The following is a 19035-nucleotide window of genomic DNA, read 5'->3' as shown; positions in this document are numbered from 1 at the left end:
CGGTCTGATTAACCTCTGAGTCTCGGTCTGATTAACCTCTGAGTCTCGGTCTGATTAACCTCTGAGTCTCAGTCTGATTAACCTCTGAGTCTCGGTCTGATTAAGCTCTGAGTCTCGGTCTGATTAACCTCTGAGTCTCAGTCTGATTAACCTCTGAGTCTCAGTCTGATTAACCCCGTAATCACAGTCTGATTCACCTCTGTGTCTCAGTCTGATTAACCTCTGTGTCTCAGTCTGATTAACCTCTGAGTCTCGGTCTGATTAACCTCTGTGTCTCGGTCTGATTAACCTCTGAGTCTCGGTCTGATTAACCTCTGTGTCTCGGTCTGATTAACCTCTGAGTCTCGGTCTGATTAACCTCTGAGTCTCGGTCTGATTAACCTCTGTGTCTCGGTCTGATTAACCCCTATGACCTGGTCTGAAAATTGCCCATTGCCTGGTTTGATTAACCGTCTGGCTACGTTCTTCTTCTCTCTTCGATGTAAATGTACCTATCAGACGCAGGGAGTTTGTTAAACAATAGTGAAATGAAATGAAGTGTGGGGTCTTTATTTGACGATAAGATGAAACACAGATACGAGTTACCTCGGAATCTAGGCATTGCGTGTCTGACTTCTACCACTGTTGTTTGCACACTGACTACAAGTCGTAGAACTGACTACAAGTCGTAGAACTAATCTATCCCTTCCTATCGAGGTAGGTAATGATTGACGTTAGTTTAAGGAACAGTCCTTACAGGTCCATGCGCGTGACATCACATCACCCACCCTTCTTTTTCCAACTAGAGATTCACCCTTATCGACTCAAACTATTTTAATGACAAAATAACCTTGAGTCTGAGTTATTGTTAAGGCAGAGCAATAACGTTTGCTTATCTGTCCGATCTTCGTTGTTTTTTTATTCATTTATGGGGTGTGGGCGTCGTTGGTGAGGCCAGCATTTTATTGCGCATCCCTCGTTGCCCTTCAGAAGGTGGTGGTGCTTTCTTGAACCGCTGCAGTCCTTGAGGTGTAGGTACACGCACTGTGCTGGTAGGGAGGGAGTGATGGTGACCTTTGCTGGAGGCGGCTGCCGGTTTGGCTGCTTTTCCTTTTGTGTTGAGCTTCAGGCCCTGTTCTGGATTACTCAATATTTCTGTCGTGGTAATGTCCTGGTCCCGCTTTCGTCACGCGGCCCTGCCATTTGGTGTTTGCGCTCGATACGATATTGGTTCTGTGCATAATGCTGACGATTTGTACTGCTGGATTCCACGAGCCACCAGTTGGGTGGTGTGCTTGAACCTCGTGTCCAATGTTCAGGCTGGGTTATCTGCAAGCGGGGCGGTAGGCAACCTTCATCGTCCCCTGTTTTCCGAGTAATGAATCACGGACCCCTGGGAGTATCGATGAACAATCGCTGGGGTTTGTCTGCTGAATAGCAATCCTCCAATGGGATGAAGGGTGCAGGTTTGGAATGGACACACCATATTCAGCTCCTGGAGAACCTGTTGGCTGATGATCTGCTTTGCAGAGTTGACCTTCCCCCCCAGTGTGAGCATATGAGTTTCTGATGGGGCTCCTTATGGTCTCTGCTCCTTGCCATTGTTTTGACGTTGCCATGAATGGTGGCCAAGGGCAGCCCTTGCACACCGATGGGCCTGTGATTACTGGATCGGTGGTGTCCAGAATATAAAATATCCAAGGTGACCAGGGTGAATTTCTGTCGCGACACCTGAGTGTAATGCATGCCAGGGATGGGGGTGCCATTGTGTGCAGTTTGGTAGAGCTTGGGAGAACCATCACTTCCCACCTCTGTGCGTAGATGTGCCGAGTGGATGGGCCAGTTTTGCTGACCCTTCATCAGTGGGCATCAATCCTGGACAGTGGCAAAGCCTTCTGTTGGCACCACTGTTCCAATACATTCATTGATGTTTGTCGTGCTGAATGCGTGCTCGTTTTGTGTTTCGATGGTTTGCTCATCATAGAACATAGAACATACAGAGCAGAAGGAGGGCATTCGGCCCATCGAGTCTGCACCGACCCACTTAAGCCCTCACTTCCACCCTATCCCTGTAACCCAATAACCCCTCCTAACCTTTTTGGACACTAAGGGCAATTTGGCATGGCCAATCCACCTAACCTGCACGTCTTTGGACTGTGGGAGGAAACCGGAGCACCCGGAGGAAACCCACGCAGATACGGGGAGAACGTGCAGACTCCGCACAGACAGTGACCCAGTGGGGAATCGAACCTGGAACCCTACCGCTGTGAAGCCACAGTGCTAGCCACTTGTGCTACCGTGCTGCCCATAGTAATCGCTTATTGTCACAATTAGGCTTCAATGAAGTTACTGTGAAAAGCCCCTCGTCGCCACATTCCGCCGCCTGTTCGGGGAGGCCGGTACGGGAACTGAACCCACGCTGCTGGCCTTGTTCAGCCTTACAAGCCAGTGTTTAACCCACTGTGCTAAACCAGCCCCGATAACCATCCTTACCAAAGTCTGCTTCTTTTAGCTTTTGGGGGTAGGTACTGGATGAATTCTTCTTCCCAGCATAGTCTGCAGTATTTAGCTTCCCCAGACCACATGTAGGAACAGTAACCAGTCATGAATTCTCCTGCCCATGGAGTTCTGCTTAAAGCAGTTTAATTCCTGCCCCTGTTTAAGTTTGGCAGCAGGTAGACTTTAACTACTTAAGCTCTCCCAGCTTTGATCAATCTTACCAGGACCCGATGCCTGCTGTCTGGAGTGAGGTAAGGTGTGTGCAGGATTCCTACAGAGCTGCAAAATCACTTTGACATGGTTAGTTTTGATAGTTGGTTCACTTTCACATCAGTATCAATTTGCTTCTGCTGGAGGTGAAGGGCTGTTTATCAAATCTTCACAACCCATTCCTTCACCCTGCCACCATGTTACGACCTACCCCTCTATTCAACGTAAACGCACCAATCATACACAAACATTGGAAAAACAATGGCATGGGTCCTTTATTCAAAGATAGGACTATACATAGATAGAGTTATAATAATAATAATCTTTATTAGTGTCACAAGTAGGCTCACATTAACATTGCAATGAAGTTACTGTGAAAATCCCCTAGTCGCCACATTCCAGCACCTGTTCGGGTACACGGAGGGAGAATTCAGAATGCCCAATTCACCTAACAAGCACGTCTTTCGGGACCCGTGGGAGGAAACCGGAGCACCCGGAGGAAACCCACGCAGACACGGGGAGAATGTGCAGACTCCGCACAGACAGTGACCCAAGCCGGGAATCGAACCCGGGACCCTGGCGCTGTGAAGCAACAGTGCTAACCGCTGTGCTGCCCAGGAGACGATGTACTGTCCATTTGACTTCTACCACCGCTGCCCCCAGACTGACGACAAGTCTTAGGACTAATGCGTCGCATCCTGTCGAGGTCGCTAATGATTTTCAGCAGTTTAGAGTACGCCCCCTTAAAGATGCAAGCTCATCATCCCACAACGCGTCTCACGGGCTGATTAACACCGTGGCCTGGTCTGATTAACCATGTCCCTCTGGTTCCAGGTATATAGGCTGATCAAGAATTGCTGGGAAGAAGATCCAGAAAAACGACCAGATTTTAAGAGAATTGAGGCTACACTGGGCAAGATACACAGGTTGGTGGACACGAGCTGGGGGGGGGGGTGAAATCTGCACCCCCTCACCCATACACACGCACACGCGTACAGTGACTGCATCACAGAACAGGGATCAAGAAGGAATTGTCGCTGAGAGTCCCTTATCAAACAATTTACAGGTGCCAGTTAACGTAGGGAAAACATAACCCAGGATAGACCATTCAGCCCCTCAACCCAGGATAGACCATTCAGCCCCTCAAGCTTGTTCTTCCATTCAGTTAGATCTCGGTGGATCTGTATCATAACGTTACCCACCATTGGTTCTGAAGCAATTTGCTCTCCTTACTTAACAAATGTTTTGAAATGTTTAATGGCCCATCAGTTTTTCTGGGCGGGGGAATTACAAATTGTCACGAACCAGATGGATAATGCCTGGAACAGGAACCGATCGATCAGCTTCACCAGGTTGTCAAACACTAGAGTCCCTGAGCTGTCTATGGTCACTTCCTTGTATAGCTCTCCGCCCACATATCCTTGCCCTGCCCAACTCCACTTCCTTCTGTCACATGACATCCAACGTGGTTGTGGCCATTGTTACGGGCGAGGCGTTTTCAGAACCCCAAAATGTATCATGGAGTTCAACCAACCTCTCCCTTTAATGGATTTGTTGCTTTTCCGAGCACACGGCTTGTTCCCTAGGTGTGGGATTACAATTATGGACACGTGGGTTTTTAAATACAAAACAATGTTTATTCCACGACCTCAATTTAACATCTTAAATGAACATTGGATCTCTTAACACCCCTTACTTCAAAGATAACTCAGAAAATATTGCAACAGTAAATAATTCCTCAAAATGTTCCTTCAAACTTCCAAGAGACTTAACACCTTTAAACAAAATCACATCAGGTTAAAGGCTTTACTTTAAATCACCCAAATGACCCAGAGATAGTCTTTCATGGCAGATATCCAGTTCCCTGCAAAACACAGACACACACTCAGCTTTTTTCAAAACTTGCAGTTCTCTGGAAACACACAGACACCCACACACACACACTGCTTTCTAAACTGCAACTAAAAACCTGCAAAATGGCTGACCGAAAGCCCAGCCCCACCCACTCTCTGACATCACTGTTTTCTTAAAGGTACATTGCTTAAACATCCATGTCTTAAAAGTACTCTCACATGACACCTCCCCCCAAGAAAAACAAATAAACCATCAACTTCAAGATGGTTTTATTTTTCACTTTTGCACCATCCACGAAGAAATGTACACAGTAAATATACCTTTTCGTTTTTTTTAAAAAACAACACATGCAAACAGGGATAATAATAGAGTCCATTTTCCTTTGTTCTTCTTCCTCCAACCAAAATCCTTTTCTATTGACAGTCTCTTTGAACAAAGTCTCTGCACGATCGATCGATTCCTGTACTCCTCGGCAATTCACTTTCGAATCAGATACTTTAGTTCAATCTGACCACAGAGCCCCTTGCAATTCTCCAATACAGGAGCATTGGTGATCACAGCTTTCAGGCAGTCAAATGCCTGTTGAAAGTCTGCTGTCCATTGAATTTTTTTACGTTTCTTCAGCAATTCCATCAGTGGAGTAATCACGCCACAAAACATTTGCACAACTGTTCGATCAAATCCTCTCATGCTAAGAAACCGCATTATTTCCCTTTGTCTTGAGGATAATGGAAACTCCGCAAGGAAAGTGATTCAGGCTTCTCCAAATTCACTTTCGGCTAGGTTCATCACCAAACCCGCCACCTGAAGTCGATCGAAGAACTCCACACGATGTTTTAAATGTTCTTTCCATGTCTGGAAGTTGGAAATAAAAGCAGATTGTCCCACTTTCTCAATGCAATCCTTCAATGGTGGGACAGGATAAGAGTCCGTTCTTGTAACTGCATTCACCTTTCTATAGCCCACACACAACCGTTAGGTACCGTCTGGTTTAGGTACCATCACTATGGGTGAGCTCCATTGGCTGCAACCCACTTCAATTATGCCATTCTTCAGCATACTCTCAATCTCTCTGTTAACCTGTGCCAATTTTAAAGGATTAAGTCTATATGGATGTTGTTTGATAGGAACAGCATTTCCCACATCTACTTCGGATATAGCCATTTTAGTACTTCCCAATTTATCTCTACAAACTTGCCCGTGTGATATCAATATCTCTTTCAGGTCAGTTTGTTTTTCCTCTGGAAGGTAACTTAACAATTTATCCCAATTTTTAAGCACAACCTCATTTTCCAATTTAATTTTAGGTATGTCAAATTCACAGTCATCTGGATTTGGTTCGTCACTTTGAGTTACAATCATTAAAACCTCCTTTTTCTCTCCTTCCCTTTCAAAGTACCTTTTAAGGATATTCACATGACACACTGGGTGAGTCTTCCTTCTATCTGGTGTTTTTACCACATAATTCACCTCACTTAATTTCCTTTCAATCTGATACGGTCCACAAAACCTAGCTTTTAAAGGCTCCCCTACCACTGGTAACAACATTAAAACTTTATCCCCACTGGCAAAACTACGAGCTTTGGATTTCTTGTCCGCTACCTGTTTCATCACATTTTGTGCAACTTTCAAATGTTGTCTAGCCAATTCACCTGCTCTATTTAATCGTTCCCTAAAATTTGACACATAATCCAATAATGTAATTTCCGATTTCTTACCCACCAATTTTTCCTTAATCAATTTAAGTGGTCCTCTTACCTCATTACCAAAAATTAGTTCAAAAGGACTAAATTTGGTAGACTCATTAGATGCATCCCTAATTGCAAACAGTACGAATGGGATTCCTTTATTCCAATCCTCTGGATAATCTTGACAATACGCCCTCAACATTGTCTTTAATGTCTGATACCACCTTTCTAACGCCCCCTGGATTCTGGATGGTACGCAGTTGATTTAAATTGTTTTATTCCTAAGCTATCCATAACTTCTTTGAATAACTTTGAAGTAAAATTTGATCCTTGATCCGATTGAATCTGTGGGTAGTCCATATCTAGTAAAGAATTTAAGTAACTCCTCCACAATCCTTGTAGCTGTAATATTACGTACTGGAATGGCCTCTGGAAACCTAGTAGATACATCCATTACAGTCAAAAGATATTGATTCCCCCTTTTTGATTTAGGTAGTGGTCCTACACAATCAATTAGGACCCTTGTAAAAGGTTCCTCAAATGCTGGAATGGGTATTAAGGGCCCTGGTTTTATCACTGCTTGAGGTTTCCCTATCACTTGACATGTGTGACATGATTGACAAAATGTATGTAGTCCAGGCCAATAAAAATGATTCTGGATTTTAGCTTGAGTTTTCCTTATTCCCAAATGACCTGCCCCTGGTACCTCATGTGCAACTCGCAACACCTCCTTTCTATATCCTACCGGCAATACTACTGGATGAACTTCTGCCCACTTTTCATCCGTCTGCATATGTACAGGTCTCCATTTTCTCATCAAGACATCATTTATACGGTAATAACACTCTGGGATACTCTTCCGTATATGCTTTCTGATATATCCATTTTATTTCTGCATCTTTCTGTTGTAACTCCGCCAATTTTCCTGAACTAAAAATATCCGCCTCATCCTCCACTTGTTCTTGTTCTTTTTCAACCATCTGATCAAAAATTGTTTCTGATAATTGCACTTCAACTTCATCTTCACTCTTTGATTTCTCCTCTTGTCTTAACCTGTGACTTTGCGACCATGTTACTACACAATCCGGAAAAATCCCAAGATATTAGTCCTTCAACCCTTCAGTTGACTGATTTTCCACTGGCTTATCAACCGCAGTAGGCATCACTCCCACCTGCGATCCAGCTATATAATTACCCAAGATAAACTGTATTCCTGGACAAGATAGTTTCTCTATTACTCCTACTACCACTTCACCACTCTTCACTGGACTTTCCAACCTTACCTTACATAATGGAAAGCTACTCCTCTCACCCTGAATTCCACATATCACCACCTTTTCTGGCACCATTCTTCCAAAACTACATAATTCCTCATCTCTTACCATTAAAGCTTGACTAGCCCCTGTATCTCTTAAAATTGTGACTTCTTTACCTGCTCCTCCTGATACACATGAGTAAACTTTACCCACACAAGTAAATTCTTTAAAGACATCTGGCACCTTCTTAACAATTACTTCTTGAACAGGCTGTACAATCATTTGCACCTCCTTCGCTTCCCTTGGGCTTTCCTTTACCACTCTAACAAATCCCACTGTCTTATCCTGTTTTACCACATCAGCCTTCCCAGTGCTTTTCTTCAACCACCAACACTGTGACTTTACATGGCCTAGTTTATTACAGTGAAAACATCTGAAACTTTTCATTTCTTTTCCACCCTCCTGGATTTCTTTTTTAATCTGAGGTACACTCTCTTTATTGTCTCCCATCAGATCACCTTTACCTTTACCACTTGAGTATTTCTCATGTCCCCAGTTTCTATCCCTCACCGGCTGAAACTGATGTTGGAAACCAATCTTTGATTTACGAACTAATTCATAATCATTTGCCATTTCCGCTGCTAATCTCGCAGTTTTAACCCTCTGTTCTTCCACATGAGTTCTCAGTACATCAGAAATTCAATTTTTAAACTCCTCCAAAAGTATAATTTCTCTGAGAGTTTCATACGTTTGGTCTATTTGCAAAGCCCTTATCCACCTATCAAAATTACTCTGTTTGAGCCTTTCAAACTCCATGTATGTTTGACCAAATTCTTTCCTTAAATTTCTAAACCTTTGTCTGTAAGCTTCAGGCACTAGCTCATATGCACTTAAGATGGATTTCTTCACCTCCTCATACGTTCCAGATACCTCCCCCGGTAGTGATGCAAACACTTCACTAGCTCTACCTACCAGCTTTGTTTGAATCAGTAACACCCACACGTCCTGTGGCCATTTCATTTGTTTAGCTACCTTCTCAAATGAAATGAAAAAGGCTTCCACTTCCTTCTCGTCAAACCTTGGCAATGCTTGGACATATTTAAATAGTTCCTCACCACGTCTTCGACTATGACGCTCTTTCTCACTATCCTCATCACTATCATCCAACTGTACGTTTCCCTAAGGTCTGCCAATTTTAACTGATTGTCATGTTTCATGGCCATTTTCTGAAGTTCAAACTCCCTCTCTTTATCTTTTTCCCTGATCTGTATCTCCCTTTCTTTATCTTTTTGTTCTGCTAGGGCTATTCTTTCTTTTCTCCTTTCTTCTCTCTCCTTTTCTTTTTCCTCTCTCTCTTTCTTTCTTCTTCCTCTCTCTCTCTTTCTCTTTCTTTCTTTTTCCTCTCTCTCTCTTTCTCTTTCTTTTTCCTCTCTCTCTTTCTCTTTCTTTTTCCTCTCTCTCACTCTCGTATTCCAACCGCTTTAATTCTTCCTGATGTTCCATTTGTTTAATTTGCAACTGAATTTTTGCCATTTCCAATGAGTCAAACTCTATCTCGGGCCACTTTAAATGCTTAACCACCGCCATAATTACCTCATCTTTTCGCATTTTGTCAGGTAATGTTAACTGCAATGTTCTTGTCAAATCTAACAGTCTGCTTTTCGTTTCTGTCCGTAAAGTACTACGTGTAACATTCTCCACCCCCAAAAACTTCTGAGCCTCTGAAAGAGCCATTGTTCACAACACTCTCCCCACTTAAACTAAAATACCACACCGGAAAAGCAACAATCCTTCACTGTCTTTAAGTTCACAAAAGCCAATCCAATAGATAGACTTTTATCCCGTACGAGCCCCCAATTGCTATGGGCAAGGTGTTTTCAGAACCCCAAAATGTATCATGGAGTTCAACCAACCTCTCCCTTTAATGTATTTGTTGCTTTTCCGAGCACACGGCTTGTTCCCTAGGTGTGGGATTACAATTATGGACACGTGGGTTTTTAAACACAAAACACTGTTTATTCCATGAACTCAACTTAACATCTTAAATAAACATTGGATCTCTTAACACCCCTTACTTCAAAGATAACTCAGAAAATATTGCAACAGTGAATAATTCCGCAAAATGTTCCTTCGAACTTCCAAGAGACTTAACACCTTTAAACAAAATCACATCAGATTAAAGGCTTTACTTTTAATCACCCAAATGACCCAGAGATAGTCTTTCATGGCAGATATCCAGTTCCCTGCAAAACACAGACACCCGCTCAGCTCTTTTCAAAACTTGCAGCTCTCTGGAAACACACAGACCCACACACACACACTGCTTTCTAAACTGCAACTAAAAACCTGCAACATGGCTGACCTAAAGCCCAGCCCCACCCACTCTCTGACATCACTGTTTTCTTAAAGGTACATTGCTTAAACATCCATGTCTTAAAAGTACTCTCACATGACACCATGGTGACATTTTTTTATTCCTTGTCATTCTTAACCTGTCCGCAGCCTTTGAAATAGTTGACCAGCCAAGTTGGTTGACCGTGCCGTCCACCCTCACCTCCTCTCTTCCACCGGCCACCTGGGCGGGACTGAATTTCCCTGATTCCATTCTTGTCTATCCAGCCGTAACCAGAGAATGGCTTCTCTTCCCACTCCCATGCTGTTACACCTGGTGCACCCCTACTTGGCCCGTCCACACTTATTTCTCATCTCCATGCTTCCTCTGGCGACACCATCAGAAAACACAACATTGTATGCCGACAGCACCCAGCTCTACCAGCCGACCACCTCTCTCTACCCGTCCGCTGTCTCTAAATTGCCAGGCTGTTTATGCAGACTTGATGAGCAGAAATATCCTCCAGGTGAATATAATATAATGGCAGAAGGAGGCCATTCAGCCCATTGAGTCTGCACCGACCCTCTGAAAGAGCAGCCTACCTAGGCACACACCCTCGCCCTATTCCTGTAATACCGTCTACCCTGCATATCTTTGGACTGTGGGAGGAAGCCGGAGCACCCGGAGGAAACCCACGCAGACACAGGGAGAACGTGCAGACTCCGCACAGACAGTTAACCAAGGCCGGAATTGAACCCGGATGCTAGGCTCTGTGAGGCAGCAGTGCTAATGCACTGTGCCACCATGCCGGCCCAATATTGGGAAGACCAAAGCAATTGTCTTTGCGTCCTCCGTTTTCTAGCCCGTGACTCCAGCCCTTTCCTTGGGAACGGTCTGAGCTTGAACCATTCCCATCGCCGCCTTGGTGTCGGACTTGACCCTGAGGTGAGCTCCCAATCACGTATTTGCTCCATCATTAAGGCTGCCCGTTTCCATCTCTATAACCATCTGGCTGCACCAGTGCCTTGCCTCACCTGCTTCGGAAACCCGTTTGGACTTGATCATGCCAATACTTTCCTAGTTCGACTCCCAACTTCCATTCTCGCTAAACTTTAAAAAAACATTTGGAGTACCCAATTCACTTTTTCCAATTAAGGGGCAATTTAGGGGTAATCCACCGACCCAGCACATCTTTGGGTTGTGGGGGAGAAACCCACGCAGACACTGGGAGAATGTGCAAACTCCACACGGACAGTGACCCAGAGCCGGGATCGAACCTGGCACCTCGGCGTCGTGAGGCTGCAGGGCTAACCCACTGCGCCACCGTGCTGCCCTTTCTCCCTAAACGTGAGCTCATCCAAAGTTCTGCCGCCCTTATCCTGATTTGCCTCAAGTCCCAGTCACCCGTCCGCTCTGCCAGCCTGCTTACATTGGCTCCCTATTGATTTCATTTTGAAATCTTCGTCCTTCTTTTCAAATCCTTCCATGGCCTCACCCATCGCTATCATTGTAAACTCCTCCAGCCCTACAATCCCTTGAGATACCTACGCTCCTCCAATTCAACCACTTGCACATTCCCAATTTCCTTCGCTCCGCCGTTGCCGCTGTACCTTCAACTGCCTCAGTCCTGAGCTGTCGAACTCCCTCCAAAACTCCCCCTGCCTCTCTCTGCTTCTTTAAGGTGGTCCAATGACTGAACCTTTGGTCATCTATCCTGATAGCTTGGTCTCAAAGTTAGCTCGATAATGTTCCCATGAAGCTCGGGATCCTCTGCCTAAAATTACATCATAACCAATAAACACTTCACACGTGTGTAATCACTGTTACAACATAGGAGGAGCCCATTTATGCACAGCAAGCTCTCGCAAGAAGCAATGTAGTACGAACTAGATAACCGGTTGCAATGATGTTGATTGAGAGGGAATAAGTGGGCATCAGGACATAACATCCAGTGGGTGCACCAATCTTGTGGGATTTGAACCCATGACTTCCAGGTCCCGAGGTGTGAGTGCTACCCTGTGACCCCGCACTGCCCCCCCCCCCCAAGTAGGTACTATTCTGGCAGAGCAACTTACACAAGGCGACTTCAAATCTGATGGCCATACCAGGTATAATCTTCATCGGCTGCTTAGCTCAGGTGAGGCAAGGAGGACATTCCTGGCGTGAGGCACCCCCACTCTCAGGCTAGTCCTTTTTGTGAAGGATTGAGGCCCGAACACCCCATCCTTCGCTTCTTGTCACAAATCTGCCTTGCTGTTCAATCCCGATCGTGGGGATGGACAGAAGGAAAACTTTCCATACCATGCTCAGAATTTACACATGAAACGGATCTTATTAATAATAATAATAATAATAATAATCGCTTATTGTCACAAGTCGGCTTCAATGAAATTACTGTGACAAGCTCCTGGTCGCCACAGTCCGGCGCCTGTTCGGGGAGGCCAGTACAGGATCTTACCGATAACTTTCCGGTTTCGGCGCCATTGGGATTTTGTTATCATCAAAGAACGATCGGAATTCCCTATCACGATGGGCGTCCCCAAGAGACATTGGCCTGTCTGTAGCTGGCCTCCACTTACATTCCTATTGATAGCAATCAGTAATTGGGAAGTGGACCCCTGGTATCTATGAGCCAGTCCCTTGGAGATTTCACGTTGGTCAATGGAACTCGTAGATCTCGGGGCACCAGATCCCCCCCACTCAGCCTGGCACAGACAATGGTGGGTAGATCCTTGAGCGAGTGTGCCAGTGACACAGTGTGGTTTGGGGATGTGGACATTGCCTCCCAGGCACTTTCGAGGAAACTGTAGTCAAGTTTCCACTGGATCTCTTACAGCACGTTCCACAGTGAGACGGACAAGAGCTACATGGACACGCTGATCCGCCGACTTCAGATGTACTCGAAGAACTTGGAGCACTTGGTGGAGGAGAGGACAGTCCTGTACAAGGCCGAACGGGACCGGGCGGATCAGCTCAACTACATGCTGTTGCCGAAGTGAGCAAGATCAGTCTTTGTGCATCTATTCTTTCTCTGGTATCTCGATCATCTTTACCGCTTGTTTCCCTCAGCTTTATTACTGCTCTCTTATCTGACTCTCCATCTATCCTGCTAATCATTTAGCGGCCTCTGATTTTTGAATCACTGCCCATGCAATATTATCTTGATTGTCCATCTCACAATGTGATTGTTATTATCGATGTATATCTATATATTGTCAGGTGGATCCTAAGCCAGATGGGGAAATATGAAACATGAGATAAATCATTTTCTTGATAGTTGATTAAATGCAGTATTGCATAAACCTTGCACAGTGTTGCAGCAGTCTTTCCTTATACACGCTCGAGTAAACAAATGAACTAATAAGCAAATTAACTCGCTGGGCACTGTAACAAAACAAATGTATTCTTTAAGGAAATGTAATTGTCCCATTTGATTGGGCGGCACAGTGACGCAGTGGTTAGCACTGCTGCCTCACGGCGCCGAGGTCCCAGGTTCGATCCCGGCCCCGGGCCATTGTCCATGTGGAGTTTGCACATTCACCCCGTGTCTGCGTGGGTCTCGCCCCCACAACCCAAAGATGTGCTGGTTAGGTGGATTGTCCACGCTAAATTGCCCCTTAATTGTAAAAAGAAATTGGATACTCTAAATTTTTTTTAAACTATCTCATTTGAAACTTAAAACTTAATTCACAATTTCCCTTGAGGAGGTGGTGGTGAGCTGCCTTCTTGAACCGCTGCAGTCCGCGTGGTGTAGGAACATCCACAGCGCTGTTACGGAGGAAGTTGTAGGATCTTGACAACATAGTTCCAATGAAGCTTGAAAATGAAAAGAAATGAAAATCGCTTATTGTCACAAGTAGGCTTCAAATGAATTTACTGTGAAAAGCCCCTAGTCGCCACATTCCGGCGCCTGTTCGGGGAGGCTGGTACGGGAATTGAACCGTGCTGCTGCCTTGGTCTGCTTTAAAAGCCAGCGATTTAGCCCTGTGCTAAACCAGCCCCAAGATTTCACGTTGGTCTATGGAACTCGTAGGTCTCGGGGCACCAGATCCCCCCCCACTCAGCCTGGCACAGACCAGCTTGGAGAGGAAACCTGCAGGTGATGCTGTCCACGTGAATCTGCCGCCGTTTTATGTGGCGGGGGTCGCGGGTTTGGGAGGTGCTGTTGAAGGAGCCGTGGTGAGTTGCTGCAGCGCATCTTGTAGATGGTGAACATGGCGGCCCTGGTGGACGGAGTGAACGTTGAGGGTGGTGGTCGGGGTGTCCATCACAGGGGCTGATTTGTCCAGGATGGTGTCGAGCTTCTTGAGTGTGGTCTATTTATTTAGCAAACGAAAATCTCCAAAACCAAGAGATAGCTTCCTCATTTGCTGAGTTTAAGGTGATTAATCCGCCATTTAGTCTGTGGAGGAGACACTCTTCGGTAATGTGCAGCAGTGTTGGCGTCTCTCTACAAGTGCATAACGGATTGGTGTATGGGCTCCGGTGGTCGAGGGAGGCAGAAGATGGGAAATTATAGGCCGGCTAGCCATGATTGAATGGCGGAACAGACTCGATGGGCCGAGTGGCCTAATCCTGCTCCGATGTCTTAGGGGCCTTCCTGAACTTGTTTAGCAAGAACAACACTCGCCCCGGTAGTTCAAAGCCAGGTGCAGTTTGTCAGGAGGAACTTACTAGTGACTTCCTGAATTTCCCATTCCTTGATCCATAGGATGTTTGCTGGGAGACCTGGTTCAGGAATGTTGCTCCACATGGGGTGCTGAGATGGAAGGCTGGCTTCCAGGTGGGTTGAGCAGGTCATCATGGAGTGGGTAAGTCAGGTGCAGCACGGATGGTTTCAACCAGCCCGTGGTTTTTTGATCAATTGGTGGATGGGTGGGTGGAGTGATGTTTGCAAAGAGAGGAAGCCAGGGAAAGGGTGTTGAGTAGCAAAGTTCCAGTTATCAATAAGAAAATGCTGGAAAATCTCAGCAGATCGGGCAGCATCTGTAGGGAGAGGAAAGAGCTGACGTTTCGAGTCCAGGTGACCCTTTGTCAAAGCTTTGGCCCCATGCAGGTCCAGTTTGGTTAGTTCCAGTTTTGACCACTGCTGTTTTCTTCAAATATTCCCGGAAGGGGGCGGCATGGTGGTGCAGTGGTTAGCACTGGGACTGCGGCGCTGAGGACCTGGGTTCGAATCCCGGCCCCGGGTCACTGTCCGTGTGGAGTTTGCACATTCTCCCCGTGTCTGCGTGGGTTTCGCCCCCACAACCCAAAGATGTGCAGGTTAGGTGGATTGGCCACGCTAAATTGCCCCTTAATTGGAAAAAAAAATAATTGGGTACTCTAAATTTATATCTATATTTTAAAAAATATTCCTGGAAGGACAGAATCTTCCCGAGAGTGACTCCCAAGTATTTTGAGTTGCTGGCCATCCATGTAGATATGCAATTCTTGTGTCGGAACTCACAAAGACAGCACCTTCCGAACCCAAGACAGTATCATCTAGGAAGACAAGGGCATCAGACAGATGCAACACCTGGAATGTCCAAGAACTAGTCTTTAAAAAACACCTGGACCACCTTAAATGTGGGGTGCGTCACTCCAGTTGAAACCACATCTCCAACTCCAGCCGCCACTGCCTCCAGCACAGGGCTTCAGTCCATGGGGATCCTTGGGTCATCCCTCCTGACAGTGGAGACTTGGGATCCGATCTGGAGGTTGATGAGCGTGGTCTGTCTCCAGAGACCTGGACCAAGGATGAGCCGGCATCAGTGACCCTCAGGCGTTCTGTGAGGAACCAAAGGTCGTACTTGTCCGCTTTGCGTCCCCGATCCGGCTCCACCTGCCACAGACCCGAGGCTGAGCATAAGGCAGGAGCGATGGGAATGAAAGAACCAAATTGGGAAGGTATAGTGTAGCCCACACAAAGACCACGTGGGGGTCGCTGATTGATCTCCTTGTGGGCTTGGCGGAGTACGAGTTTCCGTATTGAGCGGACGAGGTTGGCCCCATAGGGACTCGCTAACTGGGCTTTAAATATTGACCCACATCCGGACCAGGGTGTTCCCGATGGTCCCAGGACCCAGACCCGGAGCAGGGAGTTCCTGATGGTCCCAGGACCCAGACCCGGAGCAGGGGGTTCCCGATGGTCCCAGGACCCAGACCCAGAGCAGGGGGTTCCCGATGGTCCCAGGACCCAGACCCGGAGCAGGGGGTTCCCGATGGTCCCAGAACCCAGACCCGGAGCAGGGTGTTCCTGATGGTCCCAGAACCCAGACCCGGAGCAGGGGGTTCCCGATGGTCCCAGGACCCAGACCCGGAGCAGGGGGTTCCCGATGGTCCCAGAACCCAGACCCAGAGCAGGGGGTTCCCGATGGTCCCAGGACCCAGACCCAGAGCAGGGGGTTCCCGATGGTCCCAGGACCCAGACCCGGAGCAGGGGGTTCCCGATGGTCCCAGGACCCAGACCCGGAGCAGGGGGTTCCTGATGGTCCCAGGACCCAGACCCGGAGCAGGGGGTTCCCGATGGTCCCAGGACCCAGACCCGGAGCAGGGTGTTCCCGATGGTCCCAGGACCCAGACCCGGAGCAGGGTGTTCCCGATGGTCCCAGTATCCAGACCCGGAGCAGGGGGTTCCCGATGGTCCCAGGACCCAGACCCGGAGCAGGGGGTTCCCGATGGTCCCAGGACCCAGACCCAGAGCAGGGTGTTCCCGATGGTCCCAGGACCCAGACCCGGAGCAGGGGGTTCCCGATGGTCCCAGGACCCAGACCCAGAGCAGGGTGTTCCCGATGGTCCCAGGACCCAGACCCAGAGCAGGGGGTTCCTGATGGTCCCAGAACCCAGACCCAGAGCAGGGTGTTCCCGATGGTCCCAGGACCCAGACCCGGAGCAGGGGGTTCCTGATGGTCCCAGAACCCAGACCCAGAGCAGGGGTTCCCGATGGTCCCAGGACCCAGACCCAGAGCAGGGGGTTCCCGATGGTCCCAGGACCCAGACCCGGAGCAGGGGGTTCCTGATGGTCCCAGAACCCAGACCCAGAGCAGGGGTTCCCGATGGTCCCAGGACCCAGACCCAGAGCAGGGGTTCCCGATGGTCCCAGTATCCAGAACCGGAGCAGGGGGTTCCCAATATCCCAGGATCCAGACCTGGAGCAGGGAGTTCCCGATGGTCCCAGGATCCAGACCCGGAGCAGGGGGTTCCTGATGGTCCCAGAACCCAGATCCGGAGCAGGGGGTTCCCGATGGTCCCAGGACCCAGACCCGGAGCAGGGGGTTCCCGATGGTCCCAGGACCCAGACCCGGAGCAGGGGTTCCCGATGGTCCCAGTATCCAGACCCGGAGCAGGGGGTTCCCGATGGTCCCAGGACCCAGACCCGGAGCAGGGGGTTCCCGATGGTCCCAGGACCCAGACCCAGAGCAGGGTGTTCCCGATGGTCCCAGGACCCAGACCCGGAGCAGGGGGTTCCCGATGGTCCCAGAACCCAGACCCGGAGCAGGGTGTTCCCGATGGTCCCAGGACCCAGACCCGGAGCAGGGGGTTCCTGATGGTCCCAGGACCCAGACCCGGAGCAGGGGGTTCCCGATGGTCCCAGGACCCAGACCCGGAGCAGGGGGTTCCTGATGGTCCCAGAACCCAGACCCAGAGCAGGGGTTCCCGATGGTCCCAGGACCCAGACCCAGAGCAGGGGGTTCCCGATGGTCCCAGGACCCAGACCCGGAGCAGGGGGTTCCTGATGGTCCCAGAACCCAGACCCAGAGCAGGGGTTCCCGATGGTCCCAGGACCCAGACCCAGAGCAGGGGGTTCCCGATGGTCCCAGGACCCAGACCCGGAGCAGGGGTTCCCGATGGTCCCAGTATCCAGAACCGGAGCAGGGGGTTCCCAATATCCCAGGATCCAGACCCGGAGCAGGGAGTTCCCGATGGTCCCAGATTCCAGACCCGGAGCAGGGGGTTCCCGATGGTCCCAGGATCCAGACCCGGAGCAGGGGGTTCCTGATGGTCCCAGAACCCAGATCCGGAGCAGGGGGTTCCCGATGGTCCCAGGACCCAGACCCGGAGCAGGGAGTTCCCGATGGTCCCAGGATCCAGACCCGGAGCAGGGGTTCCCGATGGTCCCAGTATCCAGAACCGGAGCAGGGAGTTCCCAATATCCCAGGATCCAGACCCGGAGCAGGGGGTTCCTGATGGTCCCAGGATCCAGACCCGGAGCAGGGGGTTCCTGATGGTCCCAGGATCCAGACCCGGAGCAGGGGGTTCCTGATGGTCCCAGGATCCAGAACCGGAGCAGGGGGTTCCCAATATCCCAGGATCCAGACCCGGAGCAGGGAGTTCCCGATGGTCCCAGGACCCAGACCCGGAGCAGGGGGTTCCCGATGGTACCAGGACCCAGATCCGGAGCAGGGTGTTCCCGATGATCCCAGGACCCAGACCCGGAGCAGGGGTTCCCGATGGTCCCAGTATCCAGACCCGGAGCAGGGGGTTCCCGATGGTCCCAGGACCCAGACCCGGAGCAGGGGGTTCCCGATGGTCCCAGGACCCAGACCCAGAGCAGGGTGTTCCCGATGGTCCCAGGACCCAGACCCGGAGCAGGGGGTTCCCGATGGTCCCAGAACCCAGACCCGGAGCAGGGTGTTCCCGATGGTCCCAGGACCCAGACCCGGAGCAGGGGGTTCCTGATGGTCCCAGGACCCAGACCCGGAGCAGGGGGTTCCCGATGGTCCCAGGACCCAGACCCGGAGCAGGGGGTTCCTGATGGTCCCAGAACCCAGACCCAGAGCAGGGGTTCCCGATGGTCCCAGGACCCAGACCCAGAGCAGGGGGTTCCCGATGGTCCCAGGACCCAGACCCGGAGCAGGGGGTTCCTGATGGTCCCAGAACCCAGACCCAGAGCAGGGGTTCCCGATGGTCCCAGGACCCAGACCCAGAGCAGGGGGTTCCCGATGGTCCCAGGACCCAGACCCGGAGCAGGGGTTCCCGATGGTCCCAGTATCCAGAACCGGAGCAGGGGGTTCCCAATATCCCAGGATCCAGACCCGGAGCAGGGAGTTCCCGATGGTCCCAGGATCCAGACCCGGAGCAGGGGGTTCCCGATGGTCCCAGGATCCAGACCCGGAGCAGGGGGTTCCTGATGGTCCCAGAACCCAGATCCGGAGCAGGGGGTTCCCGATGGTCCCAGGACCCAGACCCGGAGCAGGGAGTTCCCGATGGTCCCAGGATCCAGACCCGGAGCAGG

At 49.4% G+C, this 19035-nt stretch overlaps 1 protein-coding gene across 1 annotated transcript in view; it reads left to right on the top strand.

Annotated features, from left to right (window-relative positions):
* LOC140403849 (guanylyl cyclase C-like) overlaps window positions 1-19035 on the top strand; it is a 154467-nt gene that overhangs the window by 121609 nt on the left and 13823 nt on the right. Inside the window, exons 20-21 of the mRNA XM_072492042.1 lie at window positions 3523-3614; window positions 12655-12813. Coding sequence (XP_072348143.1) covers window positions 3523-3614; window positions 12655-12813 — 251 coding nt within the window. The remainder of the gene's footprint in view (window positions 1-3522; window positions 3615-12654; window positions 12814-19035) is intronic.

Source organism: Scyliorhinus torazame, chromosome 29 (assembly GCF_047496885.1).
Source record: "Scyliorhinus torazame isolate Kashiwa2021f chromosome 29, sScyTor2.1, whole genome shotgun sequence".
NCBI classification, from domain to species: Eukaryota; Metazoa; Chordata; class Chondrichthyes; order Carcharhiniformes; family Scyliorhinidae; genus Scyliorhinus; species Scyliorhinus torazame.
Note: the sequence above shows the minus strand (reverse complement) of the source record. Positions and strands in the feature narration are given on the sequence as shown.